Genomic DNA, 18,955 nt, shown 5'->3' with positions numbered 1-18,955 from the left:
CTCTACATTTCTTACAACATGGCATAGATATTCCTGTTTTACAGAAAGAAAGCTCAGACTCCCAGAGGCCAACCGACTTGCCCAGGGCCATGCAGCTTGGAAGTGTCTGAGCTGGGATTTGAACCCAGATTTTCCTACCACTGATTAAACATATACAGATACCTGGGTCCCATCCCCAGGGATTCTGGTGTAATTTTAGGAGGTGAAGTCTGGGCTTTGGTACTATTTGGAAAGTGCACTATGTGGTTCTACTATGCAACCAGGATTGAGCAGCAAGAAGGGGGACCAACTGAGATAGGGTGGTCTGGGAAGGCCTCTCTGAGAAGGTGGTGTTTGGTTTGCTCCTCACCTCTGCAGGAGCTAAAAGAGCTGGGTATTAGACAAGAAAGACTGCCCTGGTTTACCTGGGACTGTGCTAAAACCTGGCGGCCCCAGGGAAACCCCACCTGGGGCTCTAGGACAGGAGGGAGCTTGGAGGTGGGCTGGAGGGAGGGCTCTGCGGGCCTCATAGGATTTTATAATGTGCAGGAGGCTGGGAGAAACATTCCTTGGTCTCCCTGAGGGAAGGCCTAGGATATGTCACCCACTTGAGTTTCAGGGAGCAGTTGAGCCTTTGGGTCTGAGAAAAGAAGCTTCAAGAGAATGCCTCTGATTCGGGGACTGGAGTCTGAGCTGCCTGACTTCTGGGGGCTCATTAGCACTCTGTCTTCATTATTTAGGGCCATGACTTACCTGTTACTCAACCAAGCCAGAATGGGGCTGCCACCATAAACACCCCTGGAATGGGGCCCGGGCGGCTGGCAGGGCCTCCTCCGAGAAGCAGCAGCCTCGGTGAGCGGACGGTAACTATCATTTACATTAATTAGGCAGCCAGATAATAGGGTGTTCAATAGTTATTGCAGTGTTTAAATTCTGCAGCAAATGCCGCTAGGAGCCAGGAGCTGGCAGGGGTTCCTGCCTTGCAAAAGAGAGACCTGTCCTCACCCTGGCAGACAATGGGGCTTGAAATTCAGGGGGAAAGGGAGCCTCCCTCAATCCTGATTTGGGGAGAGGGGCCCAGCCACAAGATCCAGCACCAGCTGTGTGACCTGGGGTGAGTTGATCTCAGTGTCCTCGGCCAGCAAACTAGGGCTGACTTCTTGGGGATAGTCCAAGGTTCTACCAAGACTGTGGCCATGGAGGGGATAGCTTTGACAAGTGACAGGTCCCATGTGTTTGGGAGATGAGACCATACACCACTGGAACTCTGAGTTTTCTGGTGATGGCACACAGTAAACCTTGTCTATTGTGCTTTGTTCAGGACAGTTATTTACAGATGAGGACACTGAGGCACCGCGAGGTGGCTTGCCTAAGGTCACAGAGCCAAGCCAGGTAAGGACATCGGAGATGTGCCCACACCACTCTCCATCCCTGGCCTAGCTTTGCCATCTTCCTCCTCATTTCTGACCACCCCAGGCCTCCTTCTTCCTCCCTCACCTGCCTGTTTGCCCACCTGCCCCCTCTGCTTTTCTCTGAGAAGACCTCAGCTGTTGCGCCCACCACCTTGGCCCTGTCAGCCTTTCCGCCAGCCCCGCCCTTTAAGAGGTGGGCCAAGCTCCGCTCATCCAGCTGAGCTTCAACCTTACGGGCCACTTGGTTGTAAGTGTAAGCTCTGGCGGAGACCTGGGGGTCGGCTTGTGAACCCAAGATCTTGTTGATGGGGTGGCATGTGCACCCCTCAAACCTGTTCCCGTGTATTCCTGAGGCCGACACCCTGGTCCAGGCCACAGATGTTCCTCATGGGCCACGGCCTCCTTGCTGGTCTCCAGCCCTCACTCTGGCCCCTCCCTGGGCTGGCTTCCCATTGCCCTGCCCAGTGCCTCAGGTGCTAGCTGCTCATCCCTACTCTCCCCTCCCAGCCCTACTTCCCACCTCCAGTTCCCCTGCAGGAGGTCCCTTCCTGCCTAAAGCCAGCTCAGCTCTCTGGCCTCGCCTTAAGGTCAGGTCCCAAGAGAAGCCTGTTCCATCTCCAGACCTCTCAGGTGTCCCTGGCATGGACCCTGTGTCCCTCCCCCCCCCCCGCCCCTGCACTTGTGAGGCAGCCCTCAGCCCATGGGCACCCAAGGCGTTGGGCCCCGGTGGCATGTTTGGTCTCCCATGGGAAGGGAGCTGCGAGGACAGACCCTGCCCTCTCTGGAGGCCCCATTCACTGGGCTCGATGGTGCTCATTGCCTCTCCTGAACAGGGGGAGCTGGTTTGAGTTCAGGGTGGTGGTGTGCTAGTAACTGTTGGACGAGCCCTGATTCGTAGCGTGGTGTGAATACTCCCACAATGGCCTGTTTCGAGCTGCCAGCATGAGCGGAGAGGAAGGCAGAGATACACACACTGGCTCTCCTGAGCCCCTCCAGCACACCACTGGTTTAGGTCCTGTGTTACTAGGAACACCATCGCGGTCACACACGTTTTGGGGAGACGAAGAGCGACTAAGGACGCTTTTCCACCTCAGCCACTGCAAGGCAAATGTCCACTGAACGGAGGGGCGGGGCACTGGGAGCTCTATCCCCCCCCCCCTCCCCCTGGCTTCTGGCAGGGGGTACAGCTTAATTCACATAGATTAAATGAATCTACCATAAGCACCACACTCCCTTATTCATGTCATTTGTGTTTGTAAATGAAGGTCAAGAGTAAGTTGGGTCTTGAACTTGGGTTTTCTGACTGTTACACCAGGCTCTCCGGGCCGGGTTGCCCAGCACCAGCCACACCTGCCTCTACCTACACCCTAGGTCCAATGGGCACAGCTGGAGATGACAAAGTGCCTGCCCCACACAACGCATGTCACGGCTGTTCAGGGAGCGAAAGCCCATCTGGCTGGGCAGCTGGGAAGGGCAGGGCTGTGTGGCACCTGGGCACGGCCGCTGTCTGGGTGCCTCCTGGCACAAACTGGTGGGGTGGCCTCTGGGTCTCAGGAAGCAATGCCGCTCTGCTGTGGAAAGCCACAGAGGAGGAGGCGTCCGTCTGGGCCAGATGGAGGTGTGGGGAGGCCTTCTGACACAGAAGGGCTGCCGTGTGCACCAGCCCTTATCCACCATTAGGGCCCCACCCTTGGCTCACTGTGTGTGTTTGGCCAGACAAGTATTTAACTGAACACTAATTATGAGGAAGGCAGCATTCTAGATTGCACACAGGTTACAATGGATATAATGGTGTACAAGACAGGCCAAGTCCTGGTGCTCATGGAGCTTACATTCTAGTGGAAGAAAACGACAATAAACAAGCAGGAAAGGTTACTGGGAGGTGCTGCATGCAGTGGGAGATGAGGTCACACTGCTAAGCAACCAGTGTGGGGGCCTCTGAGAGGGAGGCCAGCCGGTTGTGGAGAGCTGAATGTGGAGGAGGGAGCTGCCTTGTGGTTGCGGGCCCAGGGGAGGAGTCCCAGGCAGGAGGTACCAATGCTCTGAGTGGGACAGAGGTAGGTAGAAAAGGCACAGGGGCAGGACACTGTGGACGTGGGAGAGGCAGGCTGGCTTAGGTCTTGGGGGGCCCCTCGACGACCCTGGTCAGAAGCTGGCTTTAACGCTAAGTGTACTGGGAAGTCACTTGTGGGCTTTGAGCAGAAGAGGCGGCCCCACTTCACAAAGGGCGCCTGGACTGTGGTGGGGCCATACGTGGAGGCAGGGAGGCCGCGAGGGGCTGTGGCTGTGAAGTGGTTGGGTGGGTGGCTGAGAGCAGGAGCAGGTGGAGGGAGGGCCATCAGGACATCACGACAGATCAGAGAGGGGGCAGGTGTGAACACAAGGGAGGGCTCAAGGAGAGCTCCTGGGTTTCTGGCAGAGCTCCTGGGTTAACTGGAGACAGAGCCCATTCACCGAGGTGGGACTGAAGGGGGAGGGCACTCGGAGAAAGTCGATAATTCTTGTGCAGCCACGTCAGGTCAGGATGCCATTGCATATCCAGGTCAATGAGCGGTGGCTTCCGTTCCCTCAACAACTGTTCACTGAGTACCCGTTCCAGGTCAGCGAGTGCTCCTAGATCACTGGGGATACACCAGCCATCAAAGCAGTCATTGTGAGTTCAAAGGAGCTCACACTCAAATTAGGGGAGGCAGACAATAAAGTTCTGGGTTCCGGTCGAGAGTTGGGGGAAGCTAGGCTGCTGATAGGATCTTCTAAGCCGAGTGTGTTGGGAGATGTGGGTGAGACCGGCTATGGGGAAAGGTGGGAGGGAGTCCAAGGATGGAGTTCAGGGCGTTCCAACATTTAGAAGCTTGGAAGAGGAGGAGGATCCATGAAAGGGCAGAGAGGGAGTGGCCAGGAGGCAGGGGACCAGGGAGTGTGGGGACACAGAAGGGCTTCAGGAGGGAGGGACTGGTTAACCCAGTCAGGTGCCCTGAGAGGCCACGTGAGATGTGGAGAGGGGGACCGCACTCTGAACAATGTAGTTCACCTGAGTGAGACTGCTCAGTGGAGAAGTGGGGGCACAATGGGCACGCTCCCCGTTTCATCCTGTCTCACCCCACTCTACCCACCCAGCACAGCCTGTTGTACCCTGCCCTCGGCTGTCTGTCCCCTCTCATGTGATCCATGCAGTTACCTGGCATTTAGGTCCATCTTCCTCCCTGCCTCGCGCCCCCCAATCCCATCCAGGACTCACTCTAAAGGACCAAGCCAGCAAGCTTTGCCTGTGGAAGGTGCATGAAGCACAGGCCAGGACACAGAATGATTGATTCCCACCTGGGGCCTTGCAGGTTCTGGGTCCCTGCTGGGGACGCCAGCTTTGCCACTCCTCTGTGCCGCCCGTCTCTGTGTCTGTCTACTTAGCAATGCTCGTCCTTCACAGCTCAGGAAAAATTACCAAGAATGTTATTGACTCTAATTTTAATTTGTCTAGCACTCTTGTTAATGATGTCTATTTAAGACATCCATTAAAGGCCCATGAGGTTAATTAAATGGACAATTCCAATACAGTTCTATTAGAACCCCCCCTATTAAATTAATATTATAGGCATTTAACAGATGTCTTAATTAGGCATTATAGCTAAGAAATGCAAACTAAATTAAAACGAAAGCCATTGTCCAGAAAGAAAGCTTTTTACCATAATTTATGGCTTTTTTGGGGAATGTTCATGTTTACTCTTCAGAACCTGAGAGATCAGTCATTTGACAATCTTTTCCAGCATCCAGGAAACACCATCCTGAGAGTCCCAAATCTTAAATCACAGTCCAGACGCCAGAACTGGAAGAGACTTTAGACACCATCTGGAGTCCACGATCCTCAAACTTCAATGACTAGAGGAGCCGGCTGCGGTGTGGGGGAAACACGAAGCTGGAGTCTGCAGCCCAGGGGCTGGCTGCTTTAACATGTGTCCTGCTGACCCTCATGCAGAAGTTCTAGGACCCCACCTCAGGAAATGCTGGTCCAGTCTCATGGCCCCATTTGCCAGGGGCTGACAGGGAGGCCCCCAGAGACTTCTGGACTGGGCGCATGGGTCAGTGGGATTCCACACCTTGCCCTCTGGATTAGAACTTCCCTAGTATCTCTCTCCTCCACTGAATTGGACAGAACCTGAGGCACCTCCTAGGGTTTGGGGCTGGTAGCCATAGCCCCGTGACCCCTTCCCCCCTTTCTTCCTGCTGGCCCGGAGCCTCGTGGGGAGGTGATTTCCTCGGTCCTCCATGACTCTCTGCAGGCCTATGTTCCCACTTTCCACATCCCACAGCTGCCTGGATCAAGCCTCCCCCTCCAGGGGTCCTCCCTGTCCACCCTGCCACCTGTGCACATACGTCCTCCCCCACCAGACTGTGCCTGGCCCTGGTGGCAGGGTGAGGGAATCTGGCAATGGAGAGGCAGCTGGACCTAAGTTCCTGTACGAGCCAGTCATGGGACCCAGTGGTGATGGACTGGCTGGACGAGCTAGTGGTGCAAGTACCCTGAACAGGGGTGTGGCAGGCCGGGCCAGTGTGGGGGTTGGAGCCTGAGGGACTCCAGCTGGGGCCTCCTGTTCTGGTTGGGACAGTTCCGTGGCTATTATGTACTGAAGTACATCCCCACAAATTCCTGTCAAAGCCCTAACCCCCAATGTGACTGTACTTGGAAATAGAGCCTTAACTAGGGTGAAATGAGGTCATAAAGGTGGAGCCCTAACCCATAGGACTGGTGTCTAAGAAGAGGAAGACACCAGATTGCTCTCTCTCTTTTCCCGCAGGTATGCACAGAGGAAGGCCAGGTGAGGACACAAGACGGTGGCCAAGGAGAAAGCTATCACCAGACATCAACTTGGACAGCAACTTATCTTGGACTTTCAGCCCCAAGAAAAGAATTTTTTGTTGTTGAAACTGTCCACCTGCAGTATTTTGTTAGGACGGCCCAAGCTAACACAGTGGCCATGACCCAGGCCACCCCTCACTTTCCCCTCCAGGTGTTTTGTCCCTTTCTTCCCCTGGAGAGGTTTTGGCTTGTCCTCTGTAGGCCTGTTCTATGGCCCCATCCTCCACAGAGTCGGCCCTGGGGAATGTAAAGGGCCCTAGGGTCTGCTCACTGTTTGGAGAATAGTGGGTCCCTGGGCTGATGTCTCCTGGCCCTGCAGCCCCCTGAGACCCAGGGAAGCACAAGTCTCTCCAGCACATGAAGGTTTATGCATGAGGTGGGTTTAGCTGTGTCTCACACTGGCCTACACATTCAGGGCCTGAGCTTCACCAGGATCCTGCTCCCTGCACAGGGGAGATGGGAGGCTTGACCACAAAGTACCACACTGGCCTCCATGACAAACCTTGTGCCACAGCTGTGGGAGCATGGCCAGCCCTGGTCCACTTCCCTGGGCTTCAGGCCTTGTTCTGGGGAGCAGTTAGTGCAGCCTCATCAGGATGCTCACTTAGAGCCAGTGTCCTGCTGGGCCTGGGCCCTTCTCTGCCTAGGAGGATGTAATGGGCCTTAGGTCACAGGACCCAATGCCCCCCAGGTGGGCTGTGGGGACCACAGGGCATCCTAGAAACAGGCATGCACAGCAGCGGCTTCATGGCAGGTGAGTGTTCTTGTCAAGTGTCCTTGGGGAGAGGGGGAGAGAAGTCTACCAATTACACAGCCACTCACATGAGAACTTGAGTCTGCGCCAAATGAAAAACAGATTTCATGTGGCAAGTGGCACCAACAACTTTTCCGGAAAGCAACTGTGTATTTACACGTTGGCTGCCTTTTACGTTACAGAGGGGAAGGCAAGAGCAATGTGCGTTAGGGGGTTATAGCACCTATGCTGTGACCAGAGTGGCACTTTCAGATGGTCAGAAGGACCAGCCACTTCATATGGGAAGCAGCCATTCCCTCAGTGGGAGCCCAGGCAATAAAGGGACCATGTACACGCTCAGAGCAGTGTCTTTTCATCCCTGTGGTCAGAAGCATGGCTGTGCAGCCAGACCACGGGGTTCACACCAGCTCTGCTCTCTCAGGTGGTAAGGCCCTGGGCAGGCGAGCACGGAGTCTGAGTCTTTTGTGGCAAAACAAGTCTGTTAGCGCACAGGGCTCAGTCGCCGGGCCAGGCCGCCCGTCGGAAGTGGTGCTGGGGCCTGAAACCTGCCCCACAGGCAGCAATGGCCGCAAGGGGAGAACATCCACACCACCTCAGGACCATCCTGATGAGCAAGGACACCACACAGATGGAAGCAGGCACCCTCTGAGTCTTTGGGGGGGGGGGGCATGTAGTGGCACCGAGCAAGGTCTTCCTGCTCTCCTGTCATAAAGTCGGTGTTTACCTCTCCCTGGGGTGTCTCTCCTTCAGTGTGGAGGCCAAGTGGGACATATGACAAAGCTGCTTCTCCTGGAGTAAAGGAAGAGAAAACTCATGGATTTGCTGCCAGTTTGTCACTAGGCATGTTTCTGGTTGGTTGGCAAAAGCCCACTTCTCAAAAGGAAAGGGGCCGTGGGTCCTTCTGAGCTCTGTGACGTTCCTAATACCGAACACTGGACGCTGGTCCATGCCCTGTCCTTGCTCATGCCTGCCTAGAAGGACGTCAGCTAGCGGCCTAGAGGTACACCGCCACACAGGGCTGGTCAGACAGAACAGCCAAGGCTTCAGGTAGCAGAATGGAACCAGGGGTTCAGCTGAGGTGGCACAGCTGGGGACTCAGGCTTGCCTGGTAGATCAGAGCTGCAGTCTTATTTCCCCTCAGCCTACCTTCCCTGGAGCCTAAGAGCCACAGGAATACAATGTTCTGTATACAGGTCCGAGCTCCCAGTACTGAAGAGCCATTAAAGCACACCCTGACGCGGCATGCTGCCTCCGTGTCCCATCCCAGTTCTAATCCCTAGAGTGAAATGAGTCCAAAGCCCCTCTGCGACGTCACCCCTCACTCTTCTGCTTTCCTGGAAAAGCAAGGGGAACTCCAGTTAGGTCAAGGAGTTCGACAGTGGGTGTGATGTAAAACAGCATGTCAGATACACCGTCTGACCCTGGGAATCGGGTGCCTGATGGCAGCTGTCTACGGGGTGAAAGTGAAGCCGCCACCCAGGCACAAACTCCGGCTCACTTCCCTTCCAAACCAGCTGCGTCGGAGGGACTGTTTCTTCCCAACAAGAGCCTATTAGTGCCTACTAATATTTTATTATTACATAAACAATGGATTCATCGCAGACCATTCAGGAAACACAGAAAAGTATGAAGGAGAAATAAAAGTCTAATAATGCCACTAGTCAAGTCAACCCGTGGTAATCCTGGTGTTTTCTGCCAGTCTTTTCTCTCATGGGAGCAATACAAGTTCAAAATCACCTAGACATGGACATCCCTACACTCCCTGACTTCTTCGTTCATTGTGGTGTGTTTTTTCCCGGATGATGAATTGTTCTTAACTCCAGTGTTAATGGGGTAGAGGTGGTCTATAACTGGAACCAGCCTGGCCATCTTTTCACCGAAAGGCGGGCACTCAGGTGTTTCCAGTCCTTGGGGTCACAAACAATTGCCTCCATAGCAAAGAGCTCACAGGTCAAATGTTCCCTTTGCTTTGAATTTCTTTGCAGATCGCTCACTTGACCGAAGCTGGAATTTGCTTCCATAAATGTAGGAAATAAAGCCATCAATTTCCACTGTGAACACACAGTTTAGCTTGGGGATAACTGGAAAACAAAGGAGGAAAAAGGATGAGAAAAAAAAAAAATCCTGACAGTAAGTTCACGTTTATGCAGAAACTATTCCTAAAATGTCTGTATTAGAAAGTAAGCTAAGGGGTGCCTGGGTGGCTTAGTCGGTTGAGGTCTGACTTCAGCTCAGGTCATGATCTCACGGTCTGTGAGTTTGAGCCCCGCGTCGGGCTCTGTGCTGACAGTTCGGAGCCTGGAGCCTGCTTCGGATTCTGTGTCTCCCTCTCTCTCTGCTCCTCCCCTGATCGCGATCTGTCTCTCTCTCTCAAAAATAATGAATAAACATTAAAAAAATTAAAAAAAAAGTAAGCTAATAAGAAATGGGAAACCCACAAAGGTTAGCAGTACCAGGATCACAGGGCATTATTCGGTCATGTGGCCAGTTTACTCAGACCGTAGATATAACTCAACACCCAATTTTCAGGGTCAAAGGCTCAAGCCAAATTCCCAGAAAAAGTGCTACAAATAGGTCTTCCCACATCATCTTAAGATGGACTCATGGCCTGTGCTCACTGGGGACACCTGTGCACCATTTTCTGAGGTTTAGAGTGAGAATACAAGGAAATGGAAGGCAGCAACAAGAAAAACCAAGCTCCAAAATTTAAGGAACCAAAACCTCCCACTGTGGTTCTGAAATCTCAGATTTGCGGGCAAGGAGGATGGAAATCTCGACAGACCAGTGGTGCACACCCATCTCTGCTACAACAGTGAGCTCTAGCACATCAAGTGGATGACCCAAAGGGTCACCAGAAAGGGAAAGATCTTGGAACACTCCAGGGACAGGCACCACCTTAGCTCCCCCCATTGTCTGCTTAGCCCCCTTCCTCTGAGAGGCAGCAGCCTTTGGGCAGGGTGGGGGGGGGGGTCTCCATCATAGAAGTAGACTCAGGTGTCTGGAGGCAGACCCTACAGCCCTTCCTTCCATCGTATCAGGCCGAGGCTGCTGACTGGGTGCAGGGATGCCTCAGGGAGAGCCACGGGGGCAAAGATGCCCTCTGAAGGTGTGGACTGCATGGTCAGCAGGTATCTGTAATCTGTGCTGACGTGAGAGACCAAACTGACCCACTGAAGCCACTAGTAAAGGGCTGATGAAGCTGGGGAGGCCACAAACCACAACGCCCTGAGACACAGTTACGTACCTTTTAAGCGGTCTTCTTTGGTGATAATTTTGAAAACGTGCTTTGTTTCCTGTAGAAGGATTCCTGTAACACCCACGTAGGAGGGGCATTTGGATTTTGTGACTGCAAAAGAAAAGGGCATTTGAAGCCTTGGCCTCTGTGGTGCTGGAGGAGCCACAACCAGCTAGGCAGGGGGAAGTTCCTCAGCTCGACAGGGACCAAGCTGGATAAGAAGTCAAAGTCCCAATCCCTTGCCTGTGGCTTTGTAGCCTCTGGGTTGCTTTGCCAAGGTGTCCTTTGGAGGGCCTGCAGCCATGGGGGTCATGGGAAGGACTCTGGAGCCAAGAGGTCATGTATATGTCTGGCACCACCAAGACCCACAGGCTGCTGGGAAGGGGCCAAGTGTCACTGATGGAATCTGAAGGGACACCTGTCCATCATGGTCTTCCCACGACCTCCCAAACTCTGGCCAGAATGGAATCTTGCTACCGGCCATCGAGCAACGAGTAGGGTGAACTGCCCCCACAGGGAGCCAGCCCCTCACCTCTCCTGACCCATGCCCCAGTGTAGCCAGCGGACTGAGCGCTTGCTATGTGCCTGGCACTGTTTGAGGTAGATGCTAGGCACAGCAGTGAATAAGACTGTCTAGGTTCTGTTCTCAGGGAGCTGATGTTCCAATGGTAGGAGGGGAATGTGTACCAAACCACAAAACTGTGTTTTGACAGCGGTAATTGCTATGAACAAAAAAAGAACAAGGTAATGGGGAGGAGGGTTTTAGTGATGGTAGACCCTCGGGGGAAGTGACATCTGAGTAGGGGCCTGAATAATGAGAAGCAGTCAGTCTGTGAACACACAGAATTCTGGGCAGGGAGAAGGGACAAATGCAAAGGCCCTGAGGCATGGCCAAGCTTGGTGTGGGAGAAGCAGAAATCAGGCCACTGTGGTTAGACCTGGTGTCCAATAAAGTCACAGGGGCCTTTCAGACCACAGTAAGGAAGTAGAAGAGAAACATGGTCTGATTTCTGGTATAAAACCTTCCCTCTGGCTGCCTGGTTGGGGGAGAAGTGTGTCAGCAGCTTCCACAGGAATCCAGGGGAGATGGTGGAGGCTTATATTTGGGGACTAGGACATGCTGATGGATGGAGGTGAGGGATTAAGAAAGAAGAAATGTGATCTTTCCCAGGCTTTTGGCCTCAACAGCCAGGGTAAACACTGGTACCATGAACAGAGATGGGGAACCCCAGGGAAAGGGCTGATTTATGGAGAGGCCTGGAGCTGTTTTGGATATGTGTAGCTTATGACACCCATGGACATGTGGGTGGCTACATCCAGTGGACAGGACAGCAGGATGAACAAAGATGTTCAGGGGAAGGTCTGCATTGGAGAGGACAACCTGGGAGCTGTAAGTCCATAGCTGACATTTAAAACCATGGGGAAGTGGATGAAAGGGACTTTCTGTTCAAGGCTATGGGCAAGTGCCAGCAGCTGCTGTGCCCTCTGGGATAGTAGGTGGGGTCCTTGGGTGGAAAGGCACACAAAGACCATTTAGAGTGTGTCCAAAAAGTGGCCATAACTAGCTTAGGTAGCTAGTTGTCTCCCACTCTCAGTGTTGGTGGTCTGGAAATATCCACATAGCAAGGAGTGTATCTAACCCTGTAGCACAGAGTTATGGTGCCACTGAGTGATGCCTTGGGCATTCGGGTGACCATATGATCTTAGGTAAGTTACCTGAAACAAGAGCCCCATGAAGATCTGCCTTTAACAGCTTGGCCTGAATCATCTGTGGCTGCCTAGGAGGTAAACAGAAGCCCTTAACATACACCATGATCAAGAGTTCTGAAAGGATCAAACAGGTCTACAAACATCTGTGGCCAACTGGCTCCTAAGGTTGCATTTATAGTGATCATAAGACTTGGGTTTTGCCCCAAAGGGCAAGGCCTCAGAAATGCAACTCACGTGTCTGGCTTGAGACCACCGCACAGGTCCCGGATGTACTGTTTCCAGAGTTCATGTAGAGGGAGAAAAAGATTGTAACTGTGGAACCAAAGTCAGAAAGAAGTAAAAAGTTAGGTGACATGAGCTGGGCAATATAACATCGAGAGAACACAGAGCATGGCCTGATGCCAAGGATCCTGACCTGGGTCACTGGGGGCTGGGTGCAGATCCTAGTTCGACAGCAGATAACCTGACTAAAATCAAGTACCTTCACCTTTTGAACCTCAGTTTCCTCACTGCTAGAACCCTCTTGAGGCTAAGTGAGAAGAAGGTGTTGCCCTCCTTTGCCCCTCCACCCTTCTTGCTGGCTAGATACAGCCTTGACAGCTGGGGCTCAGACACCTTAGACCATGAGGCAACATCCACAGATGACAGAGCAGCCACGATGCACCCGGGGAGGCACTGCCTGGGTTTCTGCCACACCAGCCCAGGGTGGTGCTCACGCAGACTTCTTTTCATGAGAGAAACAAACTTCGATCTTGCTTAAGCCACTGCTACTTGAGGTCTTCTGTTACAAGAGCTGAACCCGGTAAGCCAGGAGTAAACAGGAGTTGCTGGCTGTCATGTACACCCCCATGGAAGGTAACAGGGGTCTGGAAGGTGACTGAGCAGGTGGTGGGACCAAAGGGAGGGAACAGGTAAGAGGACCTCAAAGGCTGTCCTCTGGGGTCATCAGTACTGGTCCTGTTACCTCATGGGGAGTCTGTTTACATGACACTATTGGTTAGAAAAGTGAGAACCTCAGGCTCACACTTGAAGTGGGCTCTATGGGTGCAGAAGCCAGCGAGGAAAACTGGGCAGGCAGCGGCCCCTTCCTCCACCCAAAGGCCAGCTCTTTTTGCAACAGGGGCCACGGACAAAGTGAATGACTTTGTTTTGTGGGATGTGGGAGGCTATCTGGCTACCGGTCTTGGCGTGAGAGTCTAAAACCAGTCCTAAGACGCACATATGCAGAACCGTGGCCAAGGAGAGATGCAGTGTCGGCTGGAGGGAGGAACACATCCTCCCACGGAGTGATGCGTCCCTTTCAGAAACTTCTACAACATGTGGGCAGCACATTCTTTGGCAATAAAACCCCAGTGGATGATTCTGTCTAGTACTATTAAAAGCTATAAAGAGTATATATTAAGAAATATCAGTTCCTCTTTTTCTAGGAAAGCTGAAAGACAAACAGCCTGTTGCCATGGGTAACAGACTCACTTATGGCACGAGTCTCATTAGTTAAGGCTAGGACAGAAGCCAAACACTAAAACAGCAAGATCCTCACCGCGTCGCGTCTCACTTTAAAAGCCAAGCCCAAACACGGTCTGAATTGGTAAAGGAACGCTGCCCCCTTGTGGCAGAAGTGGGAGAAGCTCCTACAGCTTAAGAGGAAAGGGGCTGCCAACGGCGCTGGGCTTCCCAAGACCAGCCGAGACAGGGAAGATTAAGCTGCCCTACGTAGAAAGGCAGGAAAGACTTGGCGTACCTCTGCTGCTCTGGCTTAATGTCAAAGAGCCTCAGCTCCCTCCTCTGCCTGGCAGAGAGGCCTTTGGATTTTTTTTTCTTCTCTTTTCGCTTCCGGCGAGCGGAGTACTCCAGAACGACAGCCTTGCGTTGCAGGTGGTCCTCGCGGGCTTGCTGGCTCATGTGGGGCAAGCTGCGCTTCAGGAAGGCCCTCACGAAGGCCTCGGCCTGCTGGGCTCCCGGAAGCTGCAAAGGGACAAGGTGGCACGGTGCCCACTGCTCTGGTTGGGGCAGCCCTGGAACCCACGCCCTCTTACACAGCACTGCAACCGCAGACGGGACGCCATCGCGGACCCATCTATCTGCCCACTGAGCCTCACACAGCCACTCATGTGCTGGATGTTAGCTCCCACAGCTGTTCAGATGCGAAAGTCACACTCAAATGCCAATTTGTGACTGCCACACAAAACAGCCATGTCAAAATTTGACTTCCTGCCCTACTTCTTAGAGGTTATTTTGAGGATAAAAAAACCAAAACCCCTTTATATGTGGAAGAAAAGACTTCTCTGACCCTTGGCAGGGAGGAAAGCTTGGGAAACGTATGACAACACTTAATCAGTCATGACCAGAGGAAGGCGAGTTCAGAGAACCAAGCTATGGCCTCAAAGGAAGTGATCTGACGCTTGGGAAGCTGGCACCACCTGCTGCTCCAGGGTGGGCCATGCCTTGGGGGGTAGGAATTTTGACACTGTACCCACGATGCAATCCTCTTTCTTTGGGTTTGGCCCCGTGGACACGTCATGGCTACTCACTAAGTCTGCTCCCGCACCACTTGGGGAAAGGAAGAGCCAATGCATCTCAGCCTCCTGTGCTCAACTTCTCCCACACAGAGCAGAACATCAATTCACTGTACTTAGCACAGGCTCTTAGGACCTCTGGGCAAAATAACTGTCATAACTACACGTAATTCTTGAAGGAACTCCAAACACCTCTGCCTCTTAAGCTGGGAGCTCCACCAATCTACTCCTCATTCAGGTGCCTCTGTCCTAGGTCTGCCACAGCCCCAGCGAGCACTGTCTACTGAGGCCCTGCCTCTTTGCTGGGCCATCTCCTGAACCCTGTTGCACTAACCGGGCTGCGAACACCCTGAAGCTCATGTCAATAATAAGCTCTCTCTTATGGAGGAGAAGAGGGGGCAAGGGGGGGCATGAGGATGTGATTCACCTCGTCCTCAAGGTAGCTCACAGTAAAAATGGCAGTTGGCTTCAGCTTTGCACCTTTAGATACTAACTAAAGACTCATGATCATCATCATTATTACTGTGAGAGGACAATTATTTGCTTCTTTTAAATACCTAAGTAGTCCCTCTTCATGGAGAAGCCAGATAAAGGGATAACAACCTTTTAAAATCTTGGTTTCATGTTAACTCCCTCAAGAGGAGTCACCAGTGGAGCTTCTGCCAAACTGACAAAGCAAGTGTGCAGCATCCAAATATAATCCATATATTCCACTTATGAAACGTGATCTGCCTGCCCTCTTCAAGAGTAAAGGGGCACATCGGGGCGCCTGGGTGGCTCAGTCAGTTGGGCGGCCGACTTCGGCTCAGGTCATGATCTCACGGTCCGTGGGTTCGAGCCCTGCGTCAGGCTCTGTGCTGACAGCTCAGAGCCTGGAGCCTGTTTCGGATTCTGTGTCTCCCTCTCTCTGACCCTCCCCCGTTCGTGCTCTGTCTCTCTCTGTCTCAAAAATAAATAAACGTTAAAAAAGAAAAAAAGTAAAGGGGGCACAGTGACAAAGTCAAATGATAGTGCTCACTTCGCCAAGTTTCAGGTGGGCATAGTCCAGTGACCTCGGCACAGTGAAAGATGACACAAGATTAAGAAGTCTTCGTTTACCAAACAAGATAAGAAGAGGCCAGCATATGGAAACAGGCCATCAGAACAACAGATCTTGGCTGAGCCTAACACATCTACTAGAAAGACGAGGAGTAGATGTGGGAAAGGACATCTAAAGCAAGACTGGAGTACTAAGCCATTCTGTCATCACCTCTGTTGTTCCCAGACTTCCTGCCATGCACAGTACCTGAACATCGAACTCTTTTGCCTCTTTCTGAGAAAAGGCGTGGTAGATCACACCTGGGGGATTAAAGCAAACAAACAAATAAGAAATGATAATTCCTATTGGGTATGGCTGTAAAGCAAAGACTTTTCTAACTATGAAAATAACTATGCTTACTTAGAGATAGAAGAAGATTGGGTGCTATAAAGAGCACAGCTTCAAAGCTTTCTTGGATGCCTCTTATTCCCCCCCACCCCCGACCACCCATCTGAGAAGTTCCGAAGGTGTGCTTTAGAACAGCGCTTCTCAACTGTTAATTTATGTAAGCATCTCTAGGATCTCATTAAAATGTAGACACTTGGGCCCCAATCCCAGATTCTGCATTTGTAACAAGTTTCAGATGCTACTGCAGTTCAGCAGACCACACTAGGAGCTTGGTTAGGAGCTTGAACAGTTGCTCTAGAAGTCTAATGAAGCAACTCATTTAAAAGTTATATGATAGAGGGGTGTCTGTGTGGCTCACTGGTTAAGCATCTGACTCTTGGTCTTGGTTTCAGCTCAGCTCATGGCCTCATGGTTCTTGAATTTGAGCCCCACGTTGGGTTCTGGAATGGCAGCGCAGAGCTTGCTTGGGATTCTCTCTCTCTCTCCCTCTGCTCCTCCCCTGCTCTCTCTCTCTCAAAATAAATAAATAAACTTAAAAAAAAAAGTTATACACTAGAGAGTCCCAGGATGCAGATGGTAGGAAATATTACACTTTGTTGACTGTAAGATGTTAAAAAAAAGATTTTTCACATTTTAACATCTATGAAATTGGGATGTATCATACAATAGATGGTGTCCTAAACTGATAAAATACAGTAGGTCTTTATTCAAGCTCAAAATAGATATTGATCAATGTGGTTTTGGCCTCTAAAAACTTCCACATTTCCTAATTTGCCTGAAGAATAAAAAGATGGCTGTAGGGACAGAGTACGGGTGTGAATGGAATAAGAATAAGACAAAGGCCTGGTTTAAGGGTCAAAAGACTAGAAAATATGGTTTACACAATGCTCTATCAATCTCACTCCAGGTCCCTTATGCTTCCTTGAGTACATATGAAAAAGCAAACCAATGTGTTATATATTATATCATATCATATCATATATCATATCATATCATATCATATCATATTATATTCAGAGTCTGGCTCTCCCTCAGATGGAAGAATGGGAGTAAAACTTATTTCTAAAGAGCACCCCAGGAACGACTTTGCTTCAACTGCCACAGTTGTTTAGACATGAAAGTCTTTTCTGAAGCAATATACATAACGACTATCCAGCATTCATTACTTGCCATGTACCTGGTTAAAAGTTACACATATTTTCCCAACAATCCTTTAAAGTGGTTATTATTCCTATTATGCACATGAGAAAATTGCAGCTCATATAAGCTGAGACACGTAACTTGGTAACAGAGATAGGGAGTGGCACAGATCGAAATGAAAATACTGAGCCAAAGACCAGCTTTAACGGTGTCTACACTCCCCTGGGTGCTTGCTCCCCTCCTTGGCATCGCTATCCTTTGCTCAACTCCCGAGTCCTGGGTTAGCGGTACCATTCTCCAGCATGCTCCCAACGCTTTCCACCTGACAAGGGTCGTTCACAGAACAGCAGGAAGGCTGGGCAGATACCACTACCAGTACCTTACAGAAGGGGAAACCAGGTCGTAAAGAGTATCAGGGCCTTAACCATCGTCACCAAGTGGGAGGCAGTGGACAGAGAGGCGGTGGCCCAGTCGGCGGTAAGGTCTTGGGCCCTCCTTTAACACCACATACCATTGAGCAGGCCCCTGTGGGGGACCTGCCGCCAGCTCTGACATCAATACCTGGCTCAGACACCCAGCCAGGCCAACTGGGACTCTGGGCCTCAGTTTCACTTATGTAAGGCAGGACAATTCCCACACCAGTTCCGTTTGGACTTCGCAGTGACCCTGTTCACCCACTAGCACCAACTCCCCGACCACTTACATCCCACCCCACCCCAGTTTCGAGGCCCTGCACCCCGCTTACTCTTCATCCTCGGGCCGCTTCCGGTGCGCTCTGATGACGTTTCCTGCGGGCGTCGCTCACTCTTCTTCACTTTCTTCAGCAGCCCTCGGCCATCAGAACTTCTCTCGCCAAAGTTTGTGGTGGAGAGACTTCTTGTGCCCAAGCTCGCAAGGCACGCTAAATCGCCAGACGGACACGCTCCAACTCTGCTGGGATCGCAGGCGCGCAGAGCTGCTGTCAGATGGCGTCGCCCGTGACGTCACGGACGCGCGTCGACCTAAGCTAGCGCATGCGCCTGGAAGCGGGCCCCGCTGCGGCGAGAGGTGCTGCTGGTCCTGAGGGTGTATCTCCTGTATGGAGGTTTTTCAGCTTGCGTGTCCTATAGACGGAGGAAGGTCAGAAGCCGTGGGGTTGCGGTTAGGACTTGTGGACTGCTTGTGAAGAGCTGGAGTAGAGCGAGGCGAGCCAACTTGAAGAGGACCGCGGGGACGTTGGGGACCAGGGGAGGACGGCAATGGTGGGAATGAGGCCCGTTGGAGTCTTTAATCAGCGTTCTCTACAGATTAACCGAGGCGCTGAAGTTGGGATAGAAGGCTTTAGGTTATAGTTTTGTACTGCTGTGTGATCTCGCTTTAAGTCACTTCCCATTTCCAGGCTTCCTTTTCCCCAACACTTGTGAGTGGGCTGGGCTTGATAGTCTGAACGTTTTCTTGAGACGCTAGTGTCTGTCAGGAAGTTAAAAGGCAAGGAGGGATTCTTACTGCTCTGGAGAAGGGTCCAAGAATTGTGGCTTGGAAGGCCTGATGCAGACCTCTCAGAAGTGACCTGGTGTGCAGGCTGAATTTCTGCTGAGTGCTGGGCCTGAGCAATATGGTCCCTGTACTTTAAGTCCGTGAATTTCAACTTCGGGTGAGGTATAAAGTCCTTTTAAAGGAAAAGAAATTCTCAGGGAACCCGGAGAATTTATGTACACAGATCCTAGTTTGAGAAACATTGATTTGTTTTTGGATGGTTACCTTGTGCCATTTTGATCTTAAACCTAAAACTGCAGGCCCTGAAATTCAGTGTCTTGACCTGGTGAGCCTGAACCTTATATATGTATATTACCATCAAAATGGAAACACAGCATTTAAACGTATTGCACTTGAAGATGCCTGAGAATAGTTAGGAGTTTATGGGGCTAACTTTAAGAAACTATTCTTGGGGA

The 18,955-nt window shown here is 51.7% G+C and overlaps 1 protein-coding gene and 1 long non-coding RNA gene across 3 annotated transcripts; one reads left to right on the top strand and one right to left on the bottom strand.

The window, feature by feature from the left end:
* Positions 1 to 1,319: 1,319 nt before the first annotated feature.
* On the top strand, positions 1,320 to 7,203 carry LOC125153205 (uncharacterized). Its single transcript, XR_007147434.1, has 3 exons — positions 1,320 to 1,371; positions 5,153 to 5,464; positions 6,182 to 7,203. It is a non-coding gene; the product is annotated as an uncharacterized LOC125153205 (long non-coding RNA).
* A 1,346-nt stretch (positions 7,204 to 8,549) lies between these two features.
* On the bottom strand, positions 8,550 to 18,001 carry POP4 (POP4 homolog, ribonuclease P/MRP subunit). Of its 2 annotated transcripts, XM_047836117.1 has the most exons (7): positions 17,770 to 18,001; positions 15,744 to 15,796; positions 13,684 to 13,907; positions 12,177 to 12,254; positions 11,949 to 12,010; positions 10,242 to 10,343; positions 8,550 to 9,078 (listed from the first exon to the last, which is right to left on the bottom strand). In XM_047836117.1, exons 1-7 carry the CDS (start codon positions 17,774 to 17,776, stop codon positions 8,942 to 8,944), a joined length of 663 nt encoding a protein of 220 aa, XP_047692073.1. In that variant the 5' UTR covers positions 17,777 to 18,001; the 3' UTR covers positions 8,550 to 8,941. The 2 variants fall into 2 exon arrangements, with proteins under 2 accessions (XP_047692073.1, XP_047692074.1); XM_047836118.1 differs by lacking the exon at positions 15,744 to 15,796.
* Positions 18,002 to 18,955: the final 954 nt, after the last annotated feature.

This window comes from Prionailurus viverrinus, chromosome E2 (assembly GCF_022837055.1).
Source record: "Prionailurus viverrinus isolate Anna chromosome E2, UM_Priviv_1.0, whole genome shotgun sequence".
NCBI lineage: Eukaryota > Metazoa > Chordata > Mammalia > Carnivora > Felidae > Prionailurus > Prionailurus viverrinus.
This window is presented reverse-complemented; position numbering and strand designations above follow the sequence as displayed.

Bases quoted from the DNA above. Each gene is read 5' to 3' on its own strand.
- POP4 (XM_047836117.1), bottom strand. The intron at 13,908-15,743 runs GTACTGTGCATG...GTCCCTTTGCAG, and splicing joins CAAAAGAGTTCGATGTTCAG to CTTCCGGGAGCCCAGCAGGC. The intron at 12,011-12,176 runs GTGAGTTGCATT...TTTACCTCCTAG, and splicing joins GGTGGTCTCAAGCCAGACAC to GCAGCCACAGATGATTCAGG.